The 21376-nt window shown below is 45.4% G+C and overlaps 1 protein-coding gene across 2 annotated transcripts in view; it reads right to left on the reverse strand.

Annotated features, from left to right (window-relative positions):
• Window positions 1–16216: 16216 nt before the first annotated feature.
• The window catches only part of BCO1 (beta-carotene oxygenase 1), a 40638-nt gene continuing 35478 nt past the window's right edge, over window positions 16217–21376 (reverse strand). For both annotated transcript variants that reach the window (XM_057712758.1, XM_057712757.1), the window contains exons 9-11: window positions 21000–21094; window positions 19755–19866; window positions 16217–17809 (exon numbers count right to left, since the gene is read on the reverse strand). In XM_057712758.1, the coding sequence (XP_057568741.1) occupies window positions 17580–17809; window positions 19755–19866; window positions 21000–21094 (437 nt within the window). In that variant the 3' untranslated portion in view covers window positions 16217–17579. The remainder of the gene's footprint in view (window positions 17810–19754; window positions 19867–20999; window positions 21095–21376) is intronic.

Raw genomic sequence — 21376 nt, forward strand, 5'->3', positions numbered from 1 at the left:
GATTAACTACTTGGAATGCTGGTGTATTCTTCAAATGTCAGAGGTTCCAGAACAAAACAAAGAGCTCAAATAACAGAATCACCCTCAGGTAACCAGTTTTCCCAGAATGGGTGTGTTGCCTTGGTTGAAATAACTAGAGGTGAATGGGGATTAGTCAGGGAGGCTCTTCCTGGTCGAGTGAACCTTCTCTGGTGTTCTGATAGAAGGAAGGCATGGGAGGACCTGGGCAGAGGGTTGTAGACAGACCATCATTAATCAGGGGAAAGGTAGTTGCTGGCTTGAGAGGGTCCCCTGTGCAACAGGCATCAAATTGGCAGAAGACCTTATAAATGCTCTCTATTCCACCCCCACTGTTTGCAATATTCCTCACCAACCACCTGCCTGAACCACTCATATTCATCCTTCAAAATCCAGCTCAGTGACCATCAGAGAACATCCAACCAGCTTCTCAGGGCAGAGTCCCCGTGCTATGCCATGTTCATGCTTTCTGTGCTGCACTTAGTTCACTGCACTGTAATTAACTGGTTTACAGGTTGGTCTGCGAGCTCCTCCAGTGTAGTAGCTATGTTGTGTTTACATTTTCCAAGGGACTTGCACAGTGCCCTCTGCTTAGTGGGTGCCCCCTGAATGCTTCCCATAATCAGAGGTGGCAAGTCAGGTGAATGAGTCTGGGAGGCAGGATGTAACACAATAGGGACAGGTGGGCCCACAGGGAGCTGAAGAACACAGCCCACCCCGCCCCTCCGGGTCAGGTGGGAGGCTGCCTCTCACTTACAGCGGATTGCTCCAGGGAATAAGGGTCCACTGGTGCCAAATCCAGTGACTTTTCAAGAGATCTGAAAATTGAGATTCACATGTCCAGTGTCCCAGTTTTTCAACATTAGCCATGAACTCCATTTGAGAAAAAAAGATGCAGCATGTGTCTGCAGACAGGATCTGGCTTCCATTCATTTCCAGAGGCGATCAGAAGACCATCTTGGTTTACTGAGAAGGGAGTTAATCAAAAGACTGCTAGATTCTCAATAAAAATTGTTAAATTGAACTCAAGTACCACCTCCCCCAACCCCCCCAAAAAATAAACCCTCATCTTGGTGCTGTCGGGAAGGAAGCAGGCCCAAGTGTGGGAGGAAGGGTTTGTGGGGCAGCTGCTGCCAGAGCCACCCCTGGTTAGACCGTGCACTGTTTTGCAGCCTTTCTTGATATTGCTCAAATCGAGCCACACTTGATATTGTTTATGGCCACCAGAGTGGTATATTTAGTGTTATTGTTTCCCCACATTCCATAGATATCAGACATCAGCTGTTGTGAAACGTGTGATCTCAGAGATTCAATATAGTCCCAGAAGTTTCAGTCTCTGGTGACTATAACTGACCCCTCTTTAGAGGCTAAACAACCACTGAGAAAGGATTCTTTTTTTTTCCCCTGGTCTGAAGACTAAAAAGGATGTTTTCATAAGACACTAACAGTAGTCATTCACTCAACAAACATTTATTAAGCACCTGCTATATGATACATGTTGCAGAGGCACTGATGGTGAAAACAGACATAGTTACCTCTCTGGTTTCATTGTAGAGACTTTTTACTCTCTTTGTGCTTTTCTGGTTATGCATCCTTTCACAGTCAGGAAAAAAACAATTTCATTTGCAGAAAGAAGATACTTTGCTTCAAAACATGAACCCTCCAAAAAGAAGAGTCACCTTAGGGTTCAGAGTTTTATTTTAAAATAAATGTTAGAAAGAGGAATAAGAGTTCAGTAAAGGATACTGCAAAGAAAAAAATTAGTAGTTTGGAAGCTCTTTGGAAAATATTGACTTCAGTGAATTCATTTTATTGAAGTGAAAACTGAAGCAAGATGAGTGAAGGACTCAGCCAATGTCATACATGTGACCTAGTCAGGGCAGAACAGACAGGCCGAGAGTTTCTGCCTTCCAGCCCTGTAAGCTTTTCCATTACACCAAGTTGACTCTTTGTAAACATTAATTTGGTTGAGACAGTCTCTTATGATTCATTTTAAGGCAGTCTTCAAATATTTTATTAGGTAAATCTGTCATTTGTCCAAATCTATATATAGCTCTTTTCTTTCCGAAAATCTGAGCTCTTCCAAATTGCTGAGTCAATGAACATCTCAGTATTTATAACTCTTGAGAGTTGATTCTATATATTTACACAATATTCAGAGAAGTGTCTCAGAAACCAGTGAACTAATTAAGCTGTAATGAAGATAGTTTCTGTTTCTGCCCAAATCTGTGCTATATTCCCAGAACCTGGTACAGTGCCTGACATGCAGTAGGTACTAAAATATTTGCTGAATGAATAAATGTTAATAAGAATGGAGAACTGGGATTTTTCTGTCCACGAGGGATTACTTCAGATGTTGTTTTCCACAATCCCCCACTGAACTCCAAGCTGATCTACGCCACAGCAGACTAACATTTCTGGTTGAAAATAAACTCCTGATTTTGCCCCTTAAACCTAATTATTCCCCAAATAAAGTGGCAGCATCATTCGTTTAACCAAGGACAGAGATTTTGGGACATTTTTGACCTTTTTTCTCATGCCCTTCATCCAATTCACCAGCAAACCCTGCACTCCTCCTGCAGACTGTGTCCTGAGTCCAGCCTCATCTCCTGACCCCCACTGGTACCACCCTGGTCCAGCCACCGATCAGCTCCCCTTGGATTCCTGCACTAGCCACCTGGCTGCTCTCCCTGCTTCTCCTCTTGTCTCCCCTTATGAGTTCTTTCTCCCCACAAGTTAATCAGATCAAGCTGCTTCCCAAAACGAAACCCTCTAATGGCTTCCCATCAAACGTAGGGGAAAAAAAATCTGAAGTAGAAAGTCCTGTGTGATGCGGCCTTGTACATCCTCTGCGACCTCATTTCCCACCATTCTCCTCTCCCTCAATGTGTGCTAACCAAACCAGCCTTCTTGCTGTTCCTTGGACAGGTCTCACATATCCCTACCCCAAGGCCTTTGCACTGGCTGATTTCTCAGCCTGGAAGTGTCTTTCCTCATATTCTCAGACCTTGCTCTTTCCTTCTACATAGATCAGAGCTGAAATGCCAACTCCTCAGAGAGGCCTTCGCCTATCTTCCTGTATAACGAATGGGTCCCTCAACCTGCTTCATTTTTCCTCACTGCATTCAGTCACTACCTGAAATAATATATGTTTATTGTGTATTGTGTGTCTCTTCTGACCATAAGTTTTATGAGACCTGGCATGAATTTCCTCTTTTATTTATCACTGTATCCCCAGCCTCTAAAACAATGTATAGAATATAATAGATACACAATAAATACAAACTTACTGAAAGGAAGAAACAGACTGAAGGAAGGGAGAAAATATTCCTGGATCTTTTCATCCTTTGCTGCCTAACCTGACCTTGCTAACGTGGAGGACGGTAAATTATCGAGTGAGTCAAAGGACATGAAACTTCCAAAACTCAGAAGGTCATGATATAACAGCTCTGGGCAGAGGTTGCCCCAATTACTTCTTTCAAACCAAGTCCTGTGCAAGAACTTTTATTTCCTCCTTCAAGCCACACCATTTTCCATTTTGTACTCTTTAAATTTAGTTTGGGTATTGTACGTTGTTTATATACCCAAAAGCATTCAAAAGATACTCATTTTCTGTCCTCCCCCTAGAATTCTAGCCAACGCACTGCTGATTTATCCTGCAGCATTTATGTCATGTAAGTAATTTGGCTGCTCCTTAGACCTGTTTAAACGTGAAGTCATTTAAATTCCTTTAAGTCGTTGGATTTCCTCACTACCTTGCCACAGGTCTCTTTCTCCTGTTCTTGGAGGCTCCGGGTTAATTACTCCACTTCTTCAGTTTCTCCCTCTGTTAAACTGGCGTAATCATAGTAACTTCCCAGAGCAGTTGTGAGGACTGAATGAGATGATACTAGTGAAGCGCTGGCACGTAGTAGGTGCTCAGCAAATGCTAAGTGTCGTTACGTTTGCAACCGCCCTCATCACCACAGTCATCCTCCTGGTGTTTAAGGGCACCTTCCCCAGCTCACCAATGATTAGCTGCCAGGTGACTTTCAAGTCAAAATCTAGTGTATTCACCTCTACGATCAGGGCCCCACCAGCTGCCTCCTCTCAGGTCTGGGTTGACAACTTCACTTCTCATTTCTCCCTGACGTTAATGCTGGACTGTAATGAACGTGATCTATTTTCTCACTCCTTCTGCCATTTTCCCTTCCTATTCCAGCTCTTTATTTTTTATTTTTTAAATAATTTTATTTATTTATTTATTGGCTGTGTTGAGTCTTCTTTGCTGCACACGGGCTTTCTGTAGTTTCAGAGAGCAGGGGCTACTCTTCATTGTGAAGGGCGGGCTCCTCATTGTGGTGGCTTCTCTTGTTGCGAATAGGCTCTAGGCGCGTGGGCTTCAGGAGTTGCGGCACACAGGCTCAATAGTTGTGACGCACAGGATTAGTTGCTCTGCGGCATGTGGGGGGTCTTCCTGGAGCGGGGATCGAACCCATGTTCCCTGCATGAGCAGGCAGATTCTTAACCACTGCACCACCTAGGAAGTCCCTTTTTTTTTTTCCAGCTCTTTAAACATCCCATTCTACTCCTTTGTATTTTATGCTCCATGCATTTAATTTTATTTTTTAACATTTAAATTCATTCTTATATTTTCTGAAATATGTTAGACATCTTTGCCTAACAAGGTTTGAAACTAACACTTTAATATATTTATCATCTTTGAAAAACATCTTGATCAAGGTGTAATGTAAAGTGTACGGCTCAATGAATTGTTCCATATGGATACACCTGTGAATTCACCAGCCGGATCAAGATAAAGAACATTTCCAATAACCCAGAAGGTTTCCTCAGGCCTGTTTCCCTCAGTACCTCCCAGAGGAAACCACTGTTCTGACTTCTATCACTATTGATTCGTTTTTCCTGTTCTTGAACCTTTGCATTTGGCTTCTTTGACTCAATACAATGTCTTTGAAATTCATCCATTTGTTGCTTGTAGCAATTGTTGGTTCTTTATTACTGTGACTATACCATTGTGTGAATGTACCACCATTTATGTATCTGTTTCCCTGTTGGTGGATACTTGGATTGTTTCCAGTTTGGGGCTGTTAAAGTAAAGCTGTTATGAACCTTCTCAAACAAGTCTTTGTTTGGGTGGACATATGCGCTTTTTTCCCCTCGTGGACGTGCCTGAGTTCAGTTGCTGGGTCATAGAAAAGGCATATATGTTCAGCTTTAGCAGATACGGCCAGTTTTGCAGAGTGGCTGTACCAAATTACACTCCCACCAGTCGTGTATGAGAGTTCCAGTTGCTCCACATCCTTCAGTAACTGGTGGGGTCTGTCTTTTAACCTGCTACTCTGGTGTGTGTGTAGTGGTATCTTGTTGTTTTAATTTGAATTTCCCTAATGAATAATGATGTTGAGCACATGCTTTTTGGTCACTTGGATATATCTTTAAGTGCTTGTTTAACTTTTGTTTCATTTTTAAACATTGGATTTTCAAATTGATTTTCTTAGGAGCTCTTTTATTATGTATGTGGGAACACAAATTTCTTCTCCCAACCTGCGGCCTGCCTTTACACTCTCTTTGTCTTTGATGAACAGATATTCTTAATTTTAATGAAGCTCAACTTATCAACCTTGTCTTTAATGCCTCGTGCTTTTCATGTTCTGTTTTAGAATGTTTAAATCATGATGGCATTCTCCTATGCTTTCTTGCAGCAGCTTTTTTGTTTCTCTTTCACATTTAGGTCTATGACCCACCTCAGATACATGCGTTTTTCTTAAATCCAGCTCAAAATTAAATTCTTCAGAGACTCATCCGTTCATTCATTTGTGCTTTCCATCACTCATTCATTTAACAGAATTTTTAAGCACCTACCATAGGCCAGGCTCTTGAGAACAAAAGCAATTAGAGTCGACATTTACGGAACTCATAGGCTAGTAGGAGAAAGGGTGCGACCTACAAATAAACAATATTTAGAAAGTAGTGGGACTTCCTTGGTGATCCAGTGAGTAAGACTCCAGGCTTCCAATGCAAGGGGTCTGGGTTCGATCCCTGGTCAGGGAACTAGGTCCCACATGCATGTGGTAACCGGCGCAGCCAAATAAATAAATAGATTTTTTTTTAAAAAAGAAGAAAAAAGAAAGTAGTAATTTAGTTGGAAACTATGACATGGCCTAATTATTCAGACATACCACCCAAAGTAATTTCCCCTTTGAACATCGGCATAGATTACATTCCCTACATGCCATTATCCTGTCTTTCTCATCCTTCATTGGTCCCCCAAGTCCCTGTGCCTGGCTTGTGAGGTGTCCCACCATGTGGCCTGCTCCTCCCTCCCCACCCTCACCTTCTAGACCCCCACCACCCTCCATCCGAAACCCTCTGCACAGCCCCAGCTGTTCATCCTGCCGCCTCTTCCCTCCTGCCTGAGATCCTTCTCCCACGACTTTGGTGCCTAAAAAACTGCTCGCCGCACCAACCTCCTCTGTGAAGCCTCTCCTGACTTCCTGCTGTCTCTCTGTGCCTTGAAATCTGCCTCTGGAGCCAGATTGCTGGGTTCAAATCCACCTTCTGTCACTTTCCAGCTCTGTAGCCCTGAGTATGTTACTTAAATGGCCTAAACCTCAGATTCCTCATTGGGAAAAATTGTGGTTCCTGCTATATATGGTTTTGTGCAAATAAATGAGATGCTCCAGGTACAACTGTTTAGCACAGTGTTCTATAAATGTTCACTTTAAAAAAAAGTCAAAAAAAAGTAGTCATACCCATCATACTAATGACATTTATCTGTTAACATAGTGGTCTTTCCACTAGACTGGGTGTTTCTTGATATCAGAAGTCATTTCCTTCATTTTTCTACAGTTGCCACTTCTCCTAGTACCCACTTGTGGAATTCTTAGTGCACTTCACTGTGCAGGGAGCTTTACATCCATTACCCTAACAGATCTTTACAAGAACCCACAAGGTAAGTATTAGGACCTCTGTGCTACGGGTAGCAAAACCGAGGCCCCAGCCCGTGTCCCTCAGCTGATTTGTAGAGGAGCCAGGATTCGGACTCCTTGATTCACTGCAAAGTGTGTGAGCCATTCACTAGACACCCCCGCCTCTCCATGTGTCCTGGGCACATACACAGTGAGCTCGGTAAGTATCCGATGAATAGAATTGAATCTAATAAACCCCAACCTACCCAAGTTTGTCAGAAAGGAAGATGGGTTTATCTGAGCGGCTAAAGTTCTGAACATGACCCTCAAAGGCCAAGCACTCAAAGACCAAGACCCTTCTGGCAAAACAGACAGCATCTAGAGCAGGTGACTGTTTTCAACTTTCCCTCTTGGGAAACGGCGGTTTCAACATCAGTAATTTGTGCTTTGTGACTTGGAGGTGTACTCTTTAATTGACACAATGCTGCATTTCCAGAGGAACAGGTTGCTACTTTTCAAAAAATTTGTCCTATTTAATGAAACTTTTTGTTTGCTGTCTTAATTACATATCATCTCATCTATTGCTGTATTACAGTCCCAAGCTTTTAAAATGCTGTGCTTGGGAAGATCCCATCCAGGCAAATTCTGGAAGTTTGCCCTCTCCAGCTCAATTGTAAATATCTTGAGAGCAGGAACCACCCATATCCATCTGTATCTCCCATGGCACCTGACTTGGTTAGGCAGGAGTTCAATAAGTATTTGCTGAACCCATTATCTGCCTGCTTATTTCATGCTGGGGACTGGGCTGAGCCTTGGGAATGAGAAAGAAGGAATCCAATTCAGATCGTACCCTCCAGGAACTTCTAGTCCAACCCAGGAGATAAGACTTAAACATAGACAGCAGGCGTCTGATACGGAAAACAGTGTTTGTAATGGGGATGATAGCGGAGAGCTACACTGGGGTGCCCCCGCCACACACACCCCCCCAAAGCATTGCTCCTACCTAAAGGTTGCTGGGAAGTTCCTTGCTACTAGAACAAGCATGGACATGCCGTGGAGTACACTGTAACATGTATATGCACTTTAAGGTAAAACGCAGATTCCCAGGTGCTATATTTGGTAGACCTGTGCCCCACCTTTCTTTAGCTCCCCTCTCTTCTGCCTTTAGGAGTGTTCTGGGTGGGCATGATGTTGAACATTGCCATTGGCATCAGGCAGAACTGGGTTTTCATTCAGGCTCTGCTCCATCACTTCCCAGTTGTGTGATTTTGAGCACGTGCTCTGAGCTCTCTGAACCTCAATTTATTCATGATTTTTATGAGGATTGGTGTTTTATGTAAAGCTTGTGTCACATACATGGTAGCTTTTAGCCTGTTGTGAGAAAACAAGTGTGGGATGGATGGATAAGTGGATGGATGGATGGATGGGTGGATGCATGGATGGAGTAGGGAACAGGCCAGACTTGCCACAGCAAAAAAACACACATGTTCCCTTTGAAATGAGTACTTTGCAATTCTATAGCATTTCATACCCTTGAAGCACTTTCATAATCACACAAAAATCAAAGGAAGTAGAGGCATCCCAATTCTACCTATGAGAAAAACTGAAGCCTCAAGAAATGCCCAGAGTCTTGCAAAAGTTGACATTGGTGATCTTGAGATTTGAGCCTATGCCTGGTCTAGTATCTTTAACACAATAGCTTGGGGACTTGTTGTGGCATGGGGGGGGGGGTAGGAGATGGGGAGAAGGGGGCCTGCCTTTCAAACTGCTGCCTTTCCTTTCTGAGCTGTGCACAGCCTGTTAACTTGACCTATATGTTGTGAGATACAGAGTCACAGAATTCTCACTGCTGGGGCAGCGCACAAGTCCTTCACTTTCCCTGCTGGGAAGCTGATACAAGCTATGGACTCAACCTCCTTATGAACATACAGACGCGCAAAAACCCACATACAGTTTCAGGAAGCTCTAGGCACCCTGAATGAAGCCCCTCCACCACGCCCCCTCAGGCACTCAAGCCCCATCTACAGAGACCATCCTGAGCCTGACCCACTGCAGAAACCACAAGCTCATTTCCTCCAGCAGACCAGTAGAAACAGTATAACCCAACATAACAAACCACAGCAACTTAAGCCAGGGACAACTCACCCTCCCAACTCTGCAATCATCCAAATTCTAAAAAGTTTATCCTTCAATAAATGTCTAAAGTCAAACCATCCATTTCCCTCCTAGACTTTCACAAGTCTTGGCAGAGATGAGAATTGAGGTTACTTGTGGTTTTCTTTTTTTTTTTTGAACCTGGGTTTTAGAAATCAAAATTGCCAGTGTGTTAACACAAAGGGGTGGAGACCTGTGAACAGGATTAATACACAAGTTACCTAGAGTCAGTTGGCTTCACCATAAGCAATGCCTTCGTTGTCATGAAAGCCAAGATTGAGCACGAAAGATAAAGAACCGGACTGGCAGCTGAGGGAAACTTGGTGAGGCATTCAGTTCGTGTGTTCACTCAGCGCTTGTGTATTGAACACGTACTACATGCCAGGCACTGTTCTAGACCCCCAGGATCCATCTGAGACGAAAACAGAAACATCCTTGCCCCAAATGTAATCTTTGAGCTTACATTCTAGTGAGGGAGATGGACAAACACCAACAAATGTAACAAATAAGTCAATTTTATAGTATGCTAGATGGTAAAAAGGACTACGATAAAAGAAATTAAGCAGGATAAAGGGATCAGGAGTGTGTGTAACAGAGGAAGCAAGTTGTAGTGTTAAACCAGGGTCAGGAAATCAGCATTGAAGGTGACATTTGAGCAAGACTTGAAGGCAAGGAGACCACATACACATCTTGACCAGACATCTTGAAGCCAAGATGATGACAGCACAGTACTGAATGGCTAACATTCATGTATTCACTCAACAAATATTTACTGAGTGCATTAAGAGCTAGGTGCTTGTGGTCGGCTGAATAATGGTCCCTGAAGATATCCAGGTGCTAATCCCTGGAACCTGTGTCTGTCACCTATATGGCAAAAAGGACTTTACAGATGTCATAAAGTTAAGGATTTTAAAATAGGGAGATTATCCTGGATTATCCAGTGGGCCTTAAATTTAATCGTAGGGGTCCTCATATGAGGGAGGGAGAGGGAGATTTGACTTCATAGAAGGGAAAAAAGTGATGTGATGATGAAAGCAGGGAGGAAATGGTGAAGTGAAGCAGGACCACGAGCTGAGGAATGAGGGAGCTGGAAAAGGCAAGGAAACACTCCTGCCTGGAGGCTCCGGAAGGAAGCTGCCCTTCTGACACCTTGATTTTATTCCAATAGGACTCATTTTAGACTTGTGACCCCCAGAACTGTAAGAATAAATCTGTGTTGTTTTATGCCACCAGTTTGTGGTAACTTGTTACAGCAGCCATGGGAATCTAATACAGTGCTATTTTAGACGAGGATATAGTGAAGAAAAAACTGATGAAGATCCCTGCCACACGGATGTCCCATCCTTGATCACCCGTTCTGTGCCTGGCACTGGCCTATGCCTTTGACACATAGCATCCTTTTAATGCTCACATCCATCCTAGGAGATGGTTGCTGTTTGAACTTCGATCGTGCAATGCGGAGACCCTGTTCTTTAACCACTGGAGGGTCTTGTGGTCATGCCTGATTAGACTATGGCTATTTTGGGTGTGCCAGTGACCTGCCTATGTCATCTCTGACGCCACGGTCACTCTGGGTACCTGGGACACTGTCCCCTTCCCCTCTCACCACACCAGGAGTAAGGCCCTTCCCAGAGAGAGGAGGACCAGCCTTCACTCGAGGGTTTACGAGTAGCATCCCTGCATGAACTGCCCCCATAATCTTCACTAACTCAGAGAGTGGCAACTCAGAGGCAGACACTTCTTCTGAGGGTGACCAGAACAGTACTGAATCCTCACTGTAGCCCTGGGAGGTGGGTTCTAATGTTTTCCCCATTTCACAGATCAGGAACCAGAGGCACAGAGGATTTAAATAACTTATCAAAGGTCTTATGACTAGCGAGGGTTGGGAGCCAAGATTCAACCTCTTAAGTGCTTTTAAGGCTCATTAACAACACAGCTAAAATGTATTGAGCAACTGGTATGTGTCTGGCAATCTTCATTTACGTTTCACAACTCTCTGAATGAGGGACATGTACTGCCTCTTTTTTATGGAGGATGAAACTGAGGCATCAGCCGGTTTCGAGAGGATCAAAACCCAGGCAGTGAGGCTGGAGCCTCCATTCTCACTTCTTGTGCTGTCCTTTAATTAACCACTCACTTTGTCCCAGGTACATATGAAGCCCAGGCGGTAAAGAAGAGAATAAGATCAAGACAATAAAAGCGGTGGTTAAGAAGTTAGACTTTAGGTCCCAGGAACCACCTGTGTGATCTTGGGAAAGTTACTTAACTGTTTTGAGTCTCAGTTTTCTCATGCATAAAATGGGAATGGTACCAGGACCGACCTCAGGGCTGTTGTGAGGATTACATGAGAACCAGCACTTACAACGAGGTATCAATACACATCAGCTGATGTTATACTGTTGTTACTATTATAATAAGCTCTGTTCCTGCCCTTAACCACAGAAGATGCACCAACAATGTAGACATCACTATCCCTCCCACATTAATTCTGATGATAATTTTAGGAACCCTGAACTAGGCTAACACCCTAACACCTCTTGCCTGCCCAACCCAAGTGGCAGACTGGAGACAAAATCAGGGAAGCCCTGCTTTTCACTGGTCCTCACCTCCTGGAATGGGTTAGCATCTCTAGGAACAACAGACCCCCAGCCCTCCTGAGGGTGGATGTACGTAAGGAAAGAAAATGCTGGAAAATCCTACCGGAGATGTGACTCTGAATTGAACAGGCATATGCTGGACTTACCTGAACTTCACCAGGACCCAGTGATGAAGACGGAAGAAGATACAAAATCTCCACTGACTGAGGCTCCATCCTGGTTTCCTTGTCTCTGAGCCAAGGCCTTGCTGGGGCCTGCAGGGAGCTGACCTACAGTTTCTTCTCACTGGTTGAAGGAACCATCTGCTAGGGAATGGTGGAAGAAAAGAAGATACTTTTTTTTTTTTTCTGTGTGGAAGATTTATCAACCCTAAATGGTGACTTTCATGCTGGGACAACTGGACATCCACATGCAAAACAAGGAAGTAGGACCCCTACCTCACACGGTATGCAAAAATTAACCCAATATGGATCATAGACCTACATGTAAGAGCTAAAACTATAACATTTATAGGAGTGCATATTTGGGACCATAGATTAAGTTCTGGTTCCTTAGGTATGACACCGAAAGCAGAAGAGAGAAAAGAAAAATTTTATTAAATTGGACTTCATCAAAATTTTAAAACTTTTGTACTTCAAAAGCACCATCAAGAAAGTGAAAAGACTACCCACACAATGGGACAAAATATTGCAAAGCATACATTTGAGTGGGGATTTATATCTACAATAAAGAACTTTTACAACTCAATAAAAAAAATTACACCAGTTTAAAAATAGCAAAGGATTTGAGTAGATACTTCCCCAAAGAAGATATAAAAATGACCAATAAGCACATGGAAAGATGTTCAGCATCATTAGTTACTAGGGAAATGCCAATCAAAATCACAATGAGATACCACTTCATCATATCTAGGATGACTAAAATAAAAACAGCAGACAATAACAAACTAGGGAGGATGTGGACGTATTGAAACTCGCAAACTCTGCTGGTGGAACTGTAAAATGGTGCAGCCACTTTCCAAAACAGTTTGGCAGTTCCTCAAAATGTTAACCACATTTATCCCATGACCCAGCAACTTCACTCCTAGGAATATACTCAAGAGAAATGAAGACATATGTCCACACTAAAAACCCTGAACATCCAACCAAAAAGAGGAAACAACCCAGCTGTCTCTCAGCTGATGAGTGGATAAACAAAATGTGGTATGTTCATACAGTGGACCATTATTCAGCCACAAAAGGAGTGAAGTACTGATTCATGCAACAACATAGATGAACCTTGAAAATATTATGCTAAGTGAAAGAAGCCAATCACAAACTCTCCCACATACTGCATGATTCCATTTATAATGAAATGTCCAGACGAGGCAAATCCATAGAGATAGAAAGTAGGGGTGGGGATGCAGAATGAGGGGTGACTGCTCATGGCTACAGTGTTTCTTTTGGGGGTGATGAAAATGTTCTAAATCAGAAAGTGGTGACAGTTACACAGTATTGAATATACTAAAAACCACTGAATTGAATGCTTTAAATGAGTGTATTTTATGGTACATGAATTAGATCTCAAAAAAGCTATTATTAAAAAAAATTACTATGAGTCCTTGATTGTCCTTGAAGAGACCATTGGAGACCTCTTTAGTTAATGCCAGTTCTACTTCTTAGCTGAGTACGGATAAACTGGGGCTCTGGCTCAACCTTGTCTTTTCTGCCCATCTTCTACGCCACAGAAGTTCTTGGTAGACGTCTACCCTCAGTTTACCAAGTTCTCTCCTGATTCCACGCCCCTTTCATTGCCCATTTCACCTGCTTACCTGCTACCATCCTTCACACATCAGCCACCCTGGCTCCCAAGACAGTGTTGGGAATCCCCAGGGGTTCCCTTTCTCACTGCCATTCCACTGAATTGCGTTGGTTTGTTCCTTGGTGCTGTGCCCTTCGCTATGCTATATGCTCCCTGAGGATGGTGGAGGTACTGGTTCTGATGACTATTATATGCCAACATAATCTCGGTCACTACTGAATGAATGAATGAATGAATGGAGTGAATATATGCTTGAAAAGAACAAGTGTCTGAATGGAGTGGAAAGATACAGAAGGTAAAAAAGAATAGAGGAAAGGAAGAAGGGGGAATTTGGACTATAGTTATATTTCCATGTACCTATTTTCTTTTTCCCGTTTCCTGAGAAATGTGGATTTCTCAGCCCTATAGCCACGTTGACCATTTGAACCTCTCGGATTCTAGAATGCCGTCTCAGTTTCCTATGAATCAAACCAAAACCTATGGCCTTTCAAAGAACACCCAATCCCTGTTTTCCCACTCTTTGATTCAGAAATCTTAAGTTGGGAGTCTAGCCAAAGAAAATGACAGTGACAGGCACCTGAATACAGAGAGGGATGTGGGATACCCTAGAAACACACACACAAGGTCACAGACCTGGCATCGTTCATAATAGTCAAAAACCTAAATGTCCACCAGCAGGCAGGTGTACATCATCCATGTCCCAAAGATGCAGTAATATGCACCCATTAGAAGAATTTAGTGAGCTGGGAAAATACTTGTATCAATATCACATGGTAAGTGAAAAAAGCAGGTTATGAACCGGTGGGTTATAAACCGATTGCTAGTATGTAAACTGTGCATAGAAAAGATTTTAAAATTGGGGAAAAGCCACACCAGAATTTCAGGGGTTTTCCTTTGGTAGCGGGACGATGGGTGCCTTTCTCATTTCCTATCTTAACATTACGAGGTGTTCTACGATGAACGTATATGACTTTTATGATCAGAGAAAACAAATCCCCCTAATTCTCTCACTCTTTCCACTGCTCGCTCTTGGGGAATTCACTCAACACCTGCTTTGTTCAGTCAACCCACACCCGCCTCCAGATCCTCACCCCAAGCTGCACCCTCAGCATCTTGGCAGGTGCTCCCTCCGGCCACTCAGGCAGCTCCTGGAGGTGCACCTTTCCAGGAGGCCTTTCCTGGTCACCAGGAGGAAGGAAGGCTGGCTTGTTCCCACCTGTCCCAACACAGGGCTGCCACATCTCTCCCTGCTCACCTTGTCCAAGAAAGCCCCAGTCTCTCTGCTGGTGCTTGACCTTGAGAGACGGCTCCCTGCTCTAGCCTGGCAGCTGGGGCAGTTGGCCCTGTGTCTGCACCCGGTTGCTGAGTCCAGACTCCTGGACGGAAGTTGAAGAGCAGAGACCACGGGTCTCACTGCTGCTGGATGATGAGGAAGGTGGTGATGACTTTTCTGTCTGCATGTCCTGATTTGCCATGGGAAAGACTTCTCCCAGCCATTTAAAAACCACCCGAACTGTCTTAAAACAGCTTAAGAAGTGATCAAAGGTGTTTTCACTTAACCTGGAATAGCAACCTTCTCAATAGAGTCAGCCCAGCGCTCAGTAACTTTGAGAGGAAACGAGTGCAAACCAGTCACGCAGACGGAGCTCGAATGTACTTAGACTTTTTGTAAGTTGATTTGTCCACGTACACATCCAGCTTACTCCTGAGGTGGCATGGCATTCGAGAAACCCTTGCAGGAAAGAGATAGTGGGTCAAACATCTGAGGGCTTACCACGTACCTGACACATCACAGAGCGCTTGTGAAATGCTGTGTGGCTCTATCAAAGCAATACAAATCTGAGGTGATTCTTCCTGTAGAACTTCCCGGTCACACATCACACCTACATGCAGCATAACACGGAAGGCTCCGAGGGTACGACGGACGGCCTCAGCGTCAAGAAAAGCGCATGTATCTTGGCTCCTGTGGCCTTTTGAGCTAATGACCCTGGCATGTGTCTCAAACATGGCGGAATTCAGGATCAAGATAAATTGGTCGCCCAGGCATTGACCTTTGGTGTTTTGAAACCGAGAAGAAAAGATGTGGCGTGCCAGACTTCCCCATTTGTCTGGTATGTCACCTGTCTTCCTAAATAAGGTAAACAAACCACGGACATACTTTCCTTCCCCACAGAACTGCGCCTTTTCGTGACTGGGTCTGGGTACTGTTTCGCAATGGGAATTGAGTAGAATAGACTTGGGGAAGCATTTTTTAAATACCACCCTCTTCTCAAACATTTAAAGTAGAATAACAAATAGGTGAGTGTCCCATTTGTCAACTCTTTCCCATTCCTGCCACCCAAATGCAGGCCTCCATCACATGTTTATTAGGCCACCATGGTTGACATTTTCTCCCAATCCATCTTATTCTGTCAAAGGTGGAAGTGCTGAGGTCCCCAGAGGAGAAAAATAGATGGTCTTTATTCTGCCATCCACAGGGTTTGGGCTTTGTTTAATGGGATCTATGAGCTGAGCATGAAAGGGAAATGCTGGGATGGTAGAGGAGTTTTTCAGGAACCAACAGGGGAAGAAAGAGAGGAGTGATCAGGGACGGCTGGGAGAGGAACCTCGTGGGGAATTTGGGGTGTTGTCATTTGGTTCCATGTGGACTGTCTTCCTTGTCTTCCCAGGAGATCTCTAGTAAAATATTCATTTCCCTTTTTCTTTTTTAAAAAAATTTATTACTTTATTTATTGGCTACATTGGGTCTTCGTTGCTGCACGCGGGCTTTCTCTGGTTACGGCGAGTGGTGGCTACTCTGTTGTGGTGTGGTGCGCACGGGCTTCTCATTGCAGTGGCTTCTCTTGTTGTGAAGCACAGGCTCTAGGTGCTCAGGCTTCAGTAGTTGTGCCTCAAGGGCTCTTTAGTTGCGGCTCACGAACTCTAGAGCACAGGCTCAGTAGTTGTGGCGCATGGGCTTAGTTGTTCTGCGGCATGTGGGATCTTCCTGGAGCAGGGCTCGAACCCGGGTCCCCTGCGTTGGCAGGCGGGTTTTTAACCACTGCGCCACCACGGAAGTCCCTCCCTTTTTCTTTTCTTAAATATTGATTTCTTGTTGGTACATTACGGAGTTGGGTTTCTTTGTTGGCAGAATTCATTCATTCAACAAACACTTAATTGGGAGCCTGCATCCACCAGGCAGTGCTCTAGGTGCAGAGGAAAGAGTAGTGAATAAAACATACCCAACAAAGGACAACTTGGATGAAAACAAACAACAGCTTGGATGAATCTCTAAGGAATTCTGCTGAGGGGACCCCCTTTCCTGTACGACTCCAGCCTGCCTCGCCGCCCTGGTTCTCAGCATTGGGCAAGACAGGACTCAGTATTACAGCCCCTCCACACCCTCCTGCCAAGGGGGTGCCCGCACACACCCATCTGCTGTCCCATCGGGTGTACAACGAGGCACCTGGCGGGCTAGGAACCGTCTAGCTCTGCCCCTCTGTTTTATTGCCTTAGAAGATCTTCAGAGGAAAGAAGCCATGTAAAATTAAAGTCTGAAGAGTCTTTAAAGTTTTTATTATTTTGTCTTATGCCATGCCATGCCTTGCATGGAATGACTACAAAACACACGCCTTCTGGGCCACATGGTCTACTCACAGGGCATGGCTGAGTGGACACCATCTAGTCCACCGGAAAGAAGGGAGGAAGGGAAGGGAGAGAAAGGGAGGGAAGGGAGAGAAAGACGGGGAGGGAGGACCAATGATCATTGTTTCTGTGTCTCTTCTCCAGTGGGTCAGTGGCTGCCCATTCTAGGAACAATGATTATGTGACTTAATACCATTTCTGATTCATGGTCATGGTCTTTATACCCCTTTATAAGGGCTTTCTTAGAAGTGCTAGAGCTAATCAACAAATATTTGATTGACTTTCAAACAAGGTTCTTATGGCCAAAATAAAATGAAAGAAAAGATACCGGCAAGCTCTATTTTCATAATTTTGTTTCAAAGCAACCATGGAAAGAATAAGTGCAAAATGAAATGAAAGACTTCTCCCCACTCCACCCAGACAGAGACCACCCTTGAGTCCAGTGGGGCCGTTGTCCAGGGCCCAGACCTCCACCCTGTCAGGTCCGTGGGGCCACATGGCGGTCGACAGCCCTGTCCCTCTCCTCCTGGGATGGGGCCTGCTTCCCCGCGTCCCAGTCTACACCCGGGATGAACAGCCCATGGAGATCCAGGTGCATCTCTACATCAACGGATGCACGAGCCAATTCTGTGAACGTTTTGGCATCCAGAACCAGCAGAAAAGGCAGCTTCTGGGGATCGGTAGAGACAACGGCTGATAAGATAATCCCTTTGGGGAAACAAAAAAGAGACACTTTGTGGAAGTGCAGCCTTGAACCTGGTCCAGCTGGGGGATAAGTTTCTCAGCTCTGTCTCCCTGTCCTTTGAACGTAAGTATCTAATCAAAACAGAAGGGAAGTGATTCAATATTCTGTGCGAGTGGAGGGAAAGGCCAGGGAAATCGGAAGGCTTGGCCGGGCCAGTCCCCTCACCTTTCTGAGCCTCAGTCTGTCCACCTGTAGAGTGGGAATTATCCTCTCCACCCTCAGAGGAGTGCTGAGAGGATCTTGCACGGTCAATTATGAAAGCATTTTGTAAATTACTGCATGCACTGAAGAATGGCTATTTTTCTACTATTTAGAAACTCCAGTTACAGAGAATTGGCTTTGATGCTGCACTTAGGCTAATTTATGTCACTCGGCTAAACTCAAGTAGCCTTTGAATGAGTCCAGTTCATCTCATGTGTGTGCAGCTTTCTCCTCTGTAAAATGGGAATATTCTAAATACTCACTCTCAAGGGACAGAGGGCTAAATGAAACACTGCATGTAAACGTCCAGCAAATATTCGTGATTCTTCCCAAGGCCTCCAGGCTTTCAGAGTGGCTGAGCTCAGCTGAGGTCAGATCGGCTTGGATTCAAACCTTCCTCTGTACGTACTGGGCGTGTGACCAACCGTGGGTGAGTTACCTCAATCTCTGAGCCTCTCCTTTTGTGGAATGAAGACAAGGCTGCTCCCTGCCCACAAGAGAATGTGCAGGACTCATTCGCCCAGCCCAGGGGGAGGCCAGCCTCAGCAGGAGGTGGCACCAACCATCCCCCACCTTGGAGGTCACAGTGACACAGGGTCCCTTGCCTGGCGTGCCGTGCCATGCAGGTCAATAGGAGGACACCACCCAGGTAGAAAACCACTCCTCCTCACCTGAGGGAAGCAGCTGGCAGGCCCAGCGGGGCAGCCTGCCCTTCCCCACAGGTGGGCAGCCCCATCCCGGCTTCTACTACCCTGCTTAGCATCCCCAGGGGGGTGGGCAGGGCATTTCCGGGGCAAAGGCAGAATCAAGGAGAGAAAGGACCATTTGGTCAGGTGGAAACCTAGGCAAGAGAGGTGGGTCACGAGAATTTCTAGGTGCTCCACGGAAAACTTACATGCTTAGAGGAGTTATAAATTCTGACCCAGCCATTATGATGGATTTTAAAACCCAGATTCTACACTCTGCGGGGGGATAGCACTGCTCCAAGGGAAGGAAGTGGGCTTTTGTGTCGCATATAATCTCACCTCCCCGGAAAGGAGGTCTGACCTTCTGCCCCGGGAGACAACCTCTAAGCCCTTGGACGGTCGGCCTGATGAGAGTGTCTCTGTTTACCTGGGGCCATGCCATATAACCCATCCTAGCAATGTGAGGTAGGGGGAGGCCTTGGGCCACAAGTGTCAGCTTAACCTCCAGAGGGGCTGAGACTAGAGGTCACCATGTCCGCGTGACCACGCCCCACAGTGCTCCCACCCAAGGCTCGGTGAGCTTCCCTGGTTGGCCACCCTCCGTGGATGTTGCTGGGGACGTCAGCACGGTCCTGCCTCCCACAGGAGAGGACCAGTGGGCACTCCACGCACAGGACTCTCCTGGATTCCGCCCGACTCTCCTTGTCTCTTTTAACCTGCACCCTTTTGGTGTGATAAACCGTAACCATGAGTGTAACAGCTTTCAGTGTTTCCTGTGAGTCCTTCTTTTGAAGCTGAGGGTGACCCTGGGGATGCCTGAACTCGCAGCTGGTGTCAGAAGTCGGGGTGGGCTTGGCGACCCCCTCACCCCACAGCGTTGGACTCAGACACACCTGGGCTTCAAAGCATGATTCCACCAACCGTGTGATGGGGGGGTGGTCGCTGCCCCCAGACGATGTCTCTGTGTGAGGGTGACCACAAGCCCAGTGCAGCAAGCGGGCTGCCCTTCCCGGAGCCTTACCGTCATCCTCGGCCTCGGCACCCGGCGTGGGCACAAACAGGGGCTCCGCCGGCCAGCAGTGTGCCTCTTCCCACTTCAAGAATGACCTCGTGAGAATGTCGTATTTTATTATCTGTGCATCCATGGGGGGAAACGTGGGAATGAGTGGTTAGAGAGCAAGCTGATTCCCTGTGAACAGGAAGGCATCGAGGCCCCGGAGAGAGGGGAGTGAGCCCCTCAAATGTGGGCTCTGACACTGGCAAATGTAGACCCCAAATGGCACCTGCCTCTGGCCAGTGCAACAACAGGAACGAAAGCCACTCACTTCCTCATCTTGCTTTAAACAAAGGCCCTCCCGCCGCCGCAGAGCTGACAGTACACACTGAATTCTTTCAGAAATAAAACCTGGACTTATCTGGTATTTGGCACTATATTGTAATTTTTATACATATTAGATAAACTAACATATTCAATGCAAACCTTTAAAGTATAATATGATTCCTTTGTTGTTTTAACAGTGTGAGTCCCCAGCCTTCTCTCAATCTCTAATAGGCCTCTTTCCCCTGAGGGTGTGGGATTAGTGGGGAGTGACTCAGGGTGTGTATATGTGTGTGGGAACCTTAATTTTTTGCTTTGTACATTTCTGCACTACTTGCATTTTTTTAAAAAAAAGATTTTCCATTTTATTACTAAAAAAATGAGGTTACTAAGGAAAAGTGATGTCTGTACAGCACTCAGCATAGTCCCTGGGAAACAGCAAGTGTTCAACAAATAATTTAAAAACCAAGATATGAATCACTGTGCTGTACACCTGAAACTAACACCATACTGTAAATCAACTTTATACTTCAATAAAAAAATTAATTAATTAAAAAAAATAAATCCTCCAAGTTTCAGCTCTACCCCCTTTGCTCGAGACAGTGAGTTCCTTGAGGGCAGGAACTGGGATCCCCCGTTCATCTGCTTTTCCTCAGTGCCCACCACGTTGTAGCACATAGCTGGTGCTCAATAAACATGCATCCAAAAAAGAAATCAACAGATAAACTCCAGCCTCCACGTCTTTCCTGAGTGACAGCCCATTAGGTGCAGTTCCCTCTATTGCATGCTCCATCACTGCTTCCAGTGTGTTTTGTACCACGCTGATCTCACTCTCTGACCTACCCCCATCCGAAGGGGACCTAGGTCCTGACCTCCCTGAGAACCTGGGAGCTCAGCTTTGCAGACAGACACGACCGTTGCAGGCTGCCGTCTCCCAGGGACCGGTACCTTGGTTGGGATGGGGCTCCACTGGACTTCAGCAGCGAAGACATAGCGGTACCACTTCCCGTTGTGAGCATAATTGATCCGAGGCAGCTCTAAGCCTAGAGAGAAATGACACAGCTGACAAAGCCCCCTTCACTGAGTACTGGGACCACCTGCCCTTCCTGACATCCAGGCCGGGCATCCTTTCCACAAAACGGCTCCCAAGCCAGGATTCCTGAACTTGGTTCAAGCCCTGACCTAGATCAAGGGTGGTCACAGGGTGGGAAGTGGGAACCCCTGATAATCACCCCAGCTCTATTAGAAGCTTCAGGAGCAAGGTAAGCTAGACCTAGGTCTTTAAGTGTATAAACATCTTTAATTATCCAAGATAGAAATCAAAG

Source organism: Hippopotamus amphibius, chromosome 16, assembly GCF_030028045.1.
Source record: "Hippopotamus amphibius kiboko isolate mHipAmp2 chromosome 16, mHipAmp2.hap2, whole genome shotgun sequence".
Classification (NCBI taxonomy): Eukaryota; Metazoa; Chordata; class Mammalia; order Artiodactyla; family Hippopotamidae; genus Hippopotamus; species Hippopotamus amphibius.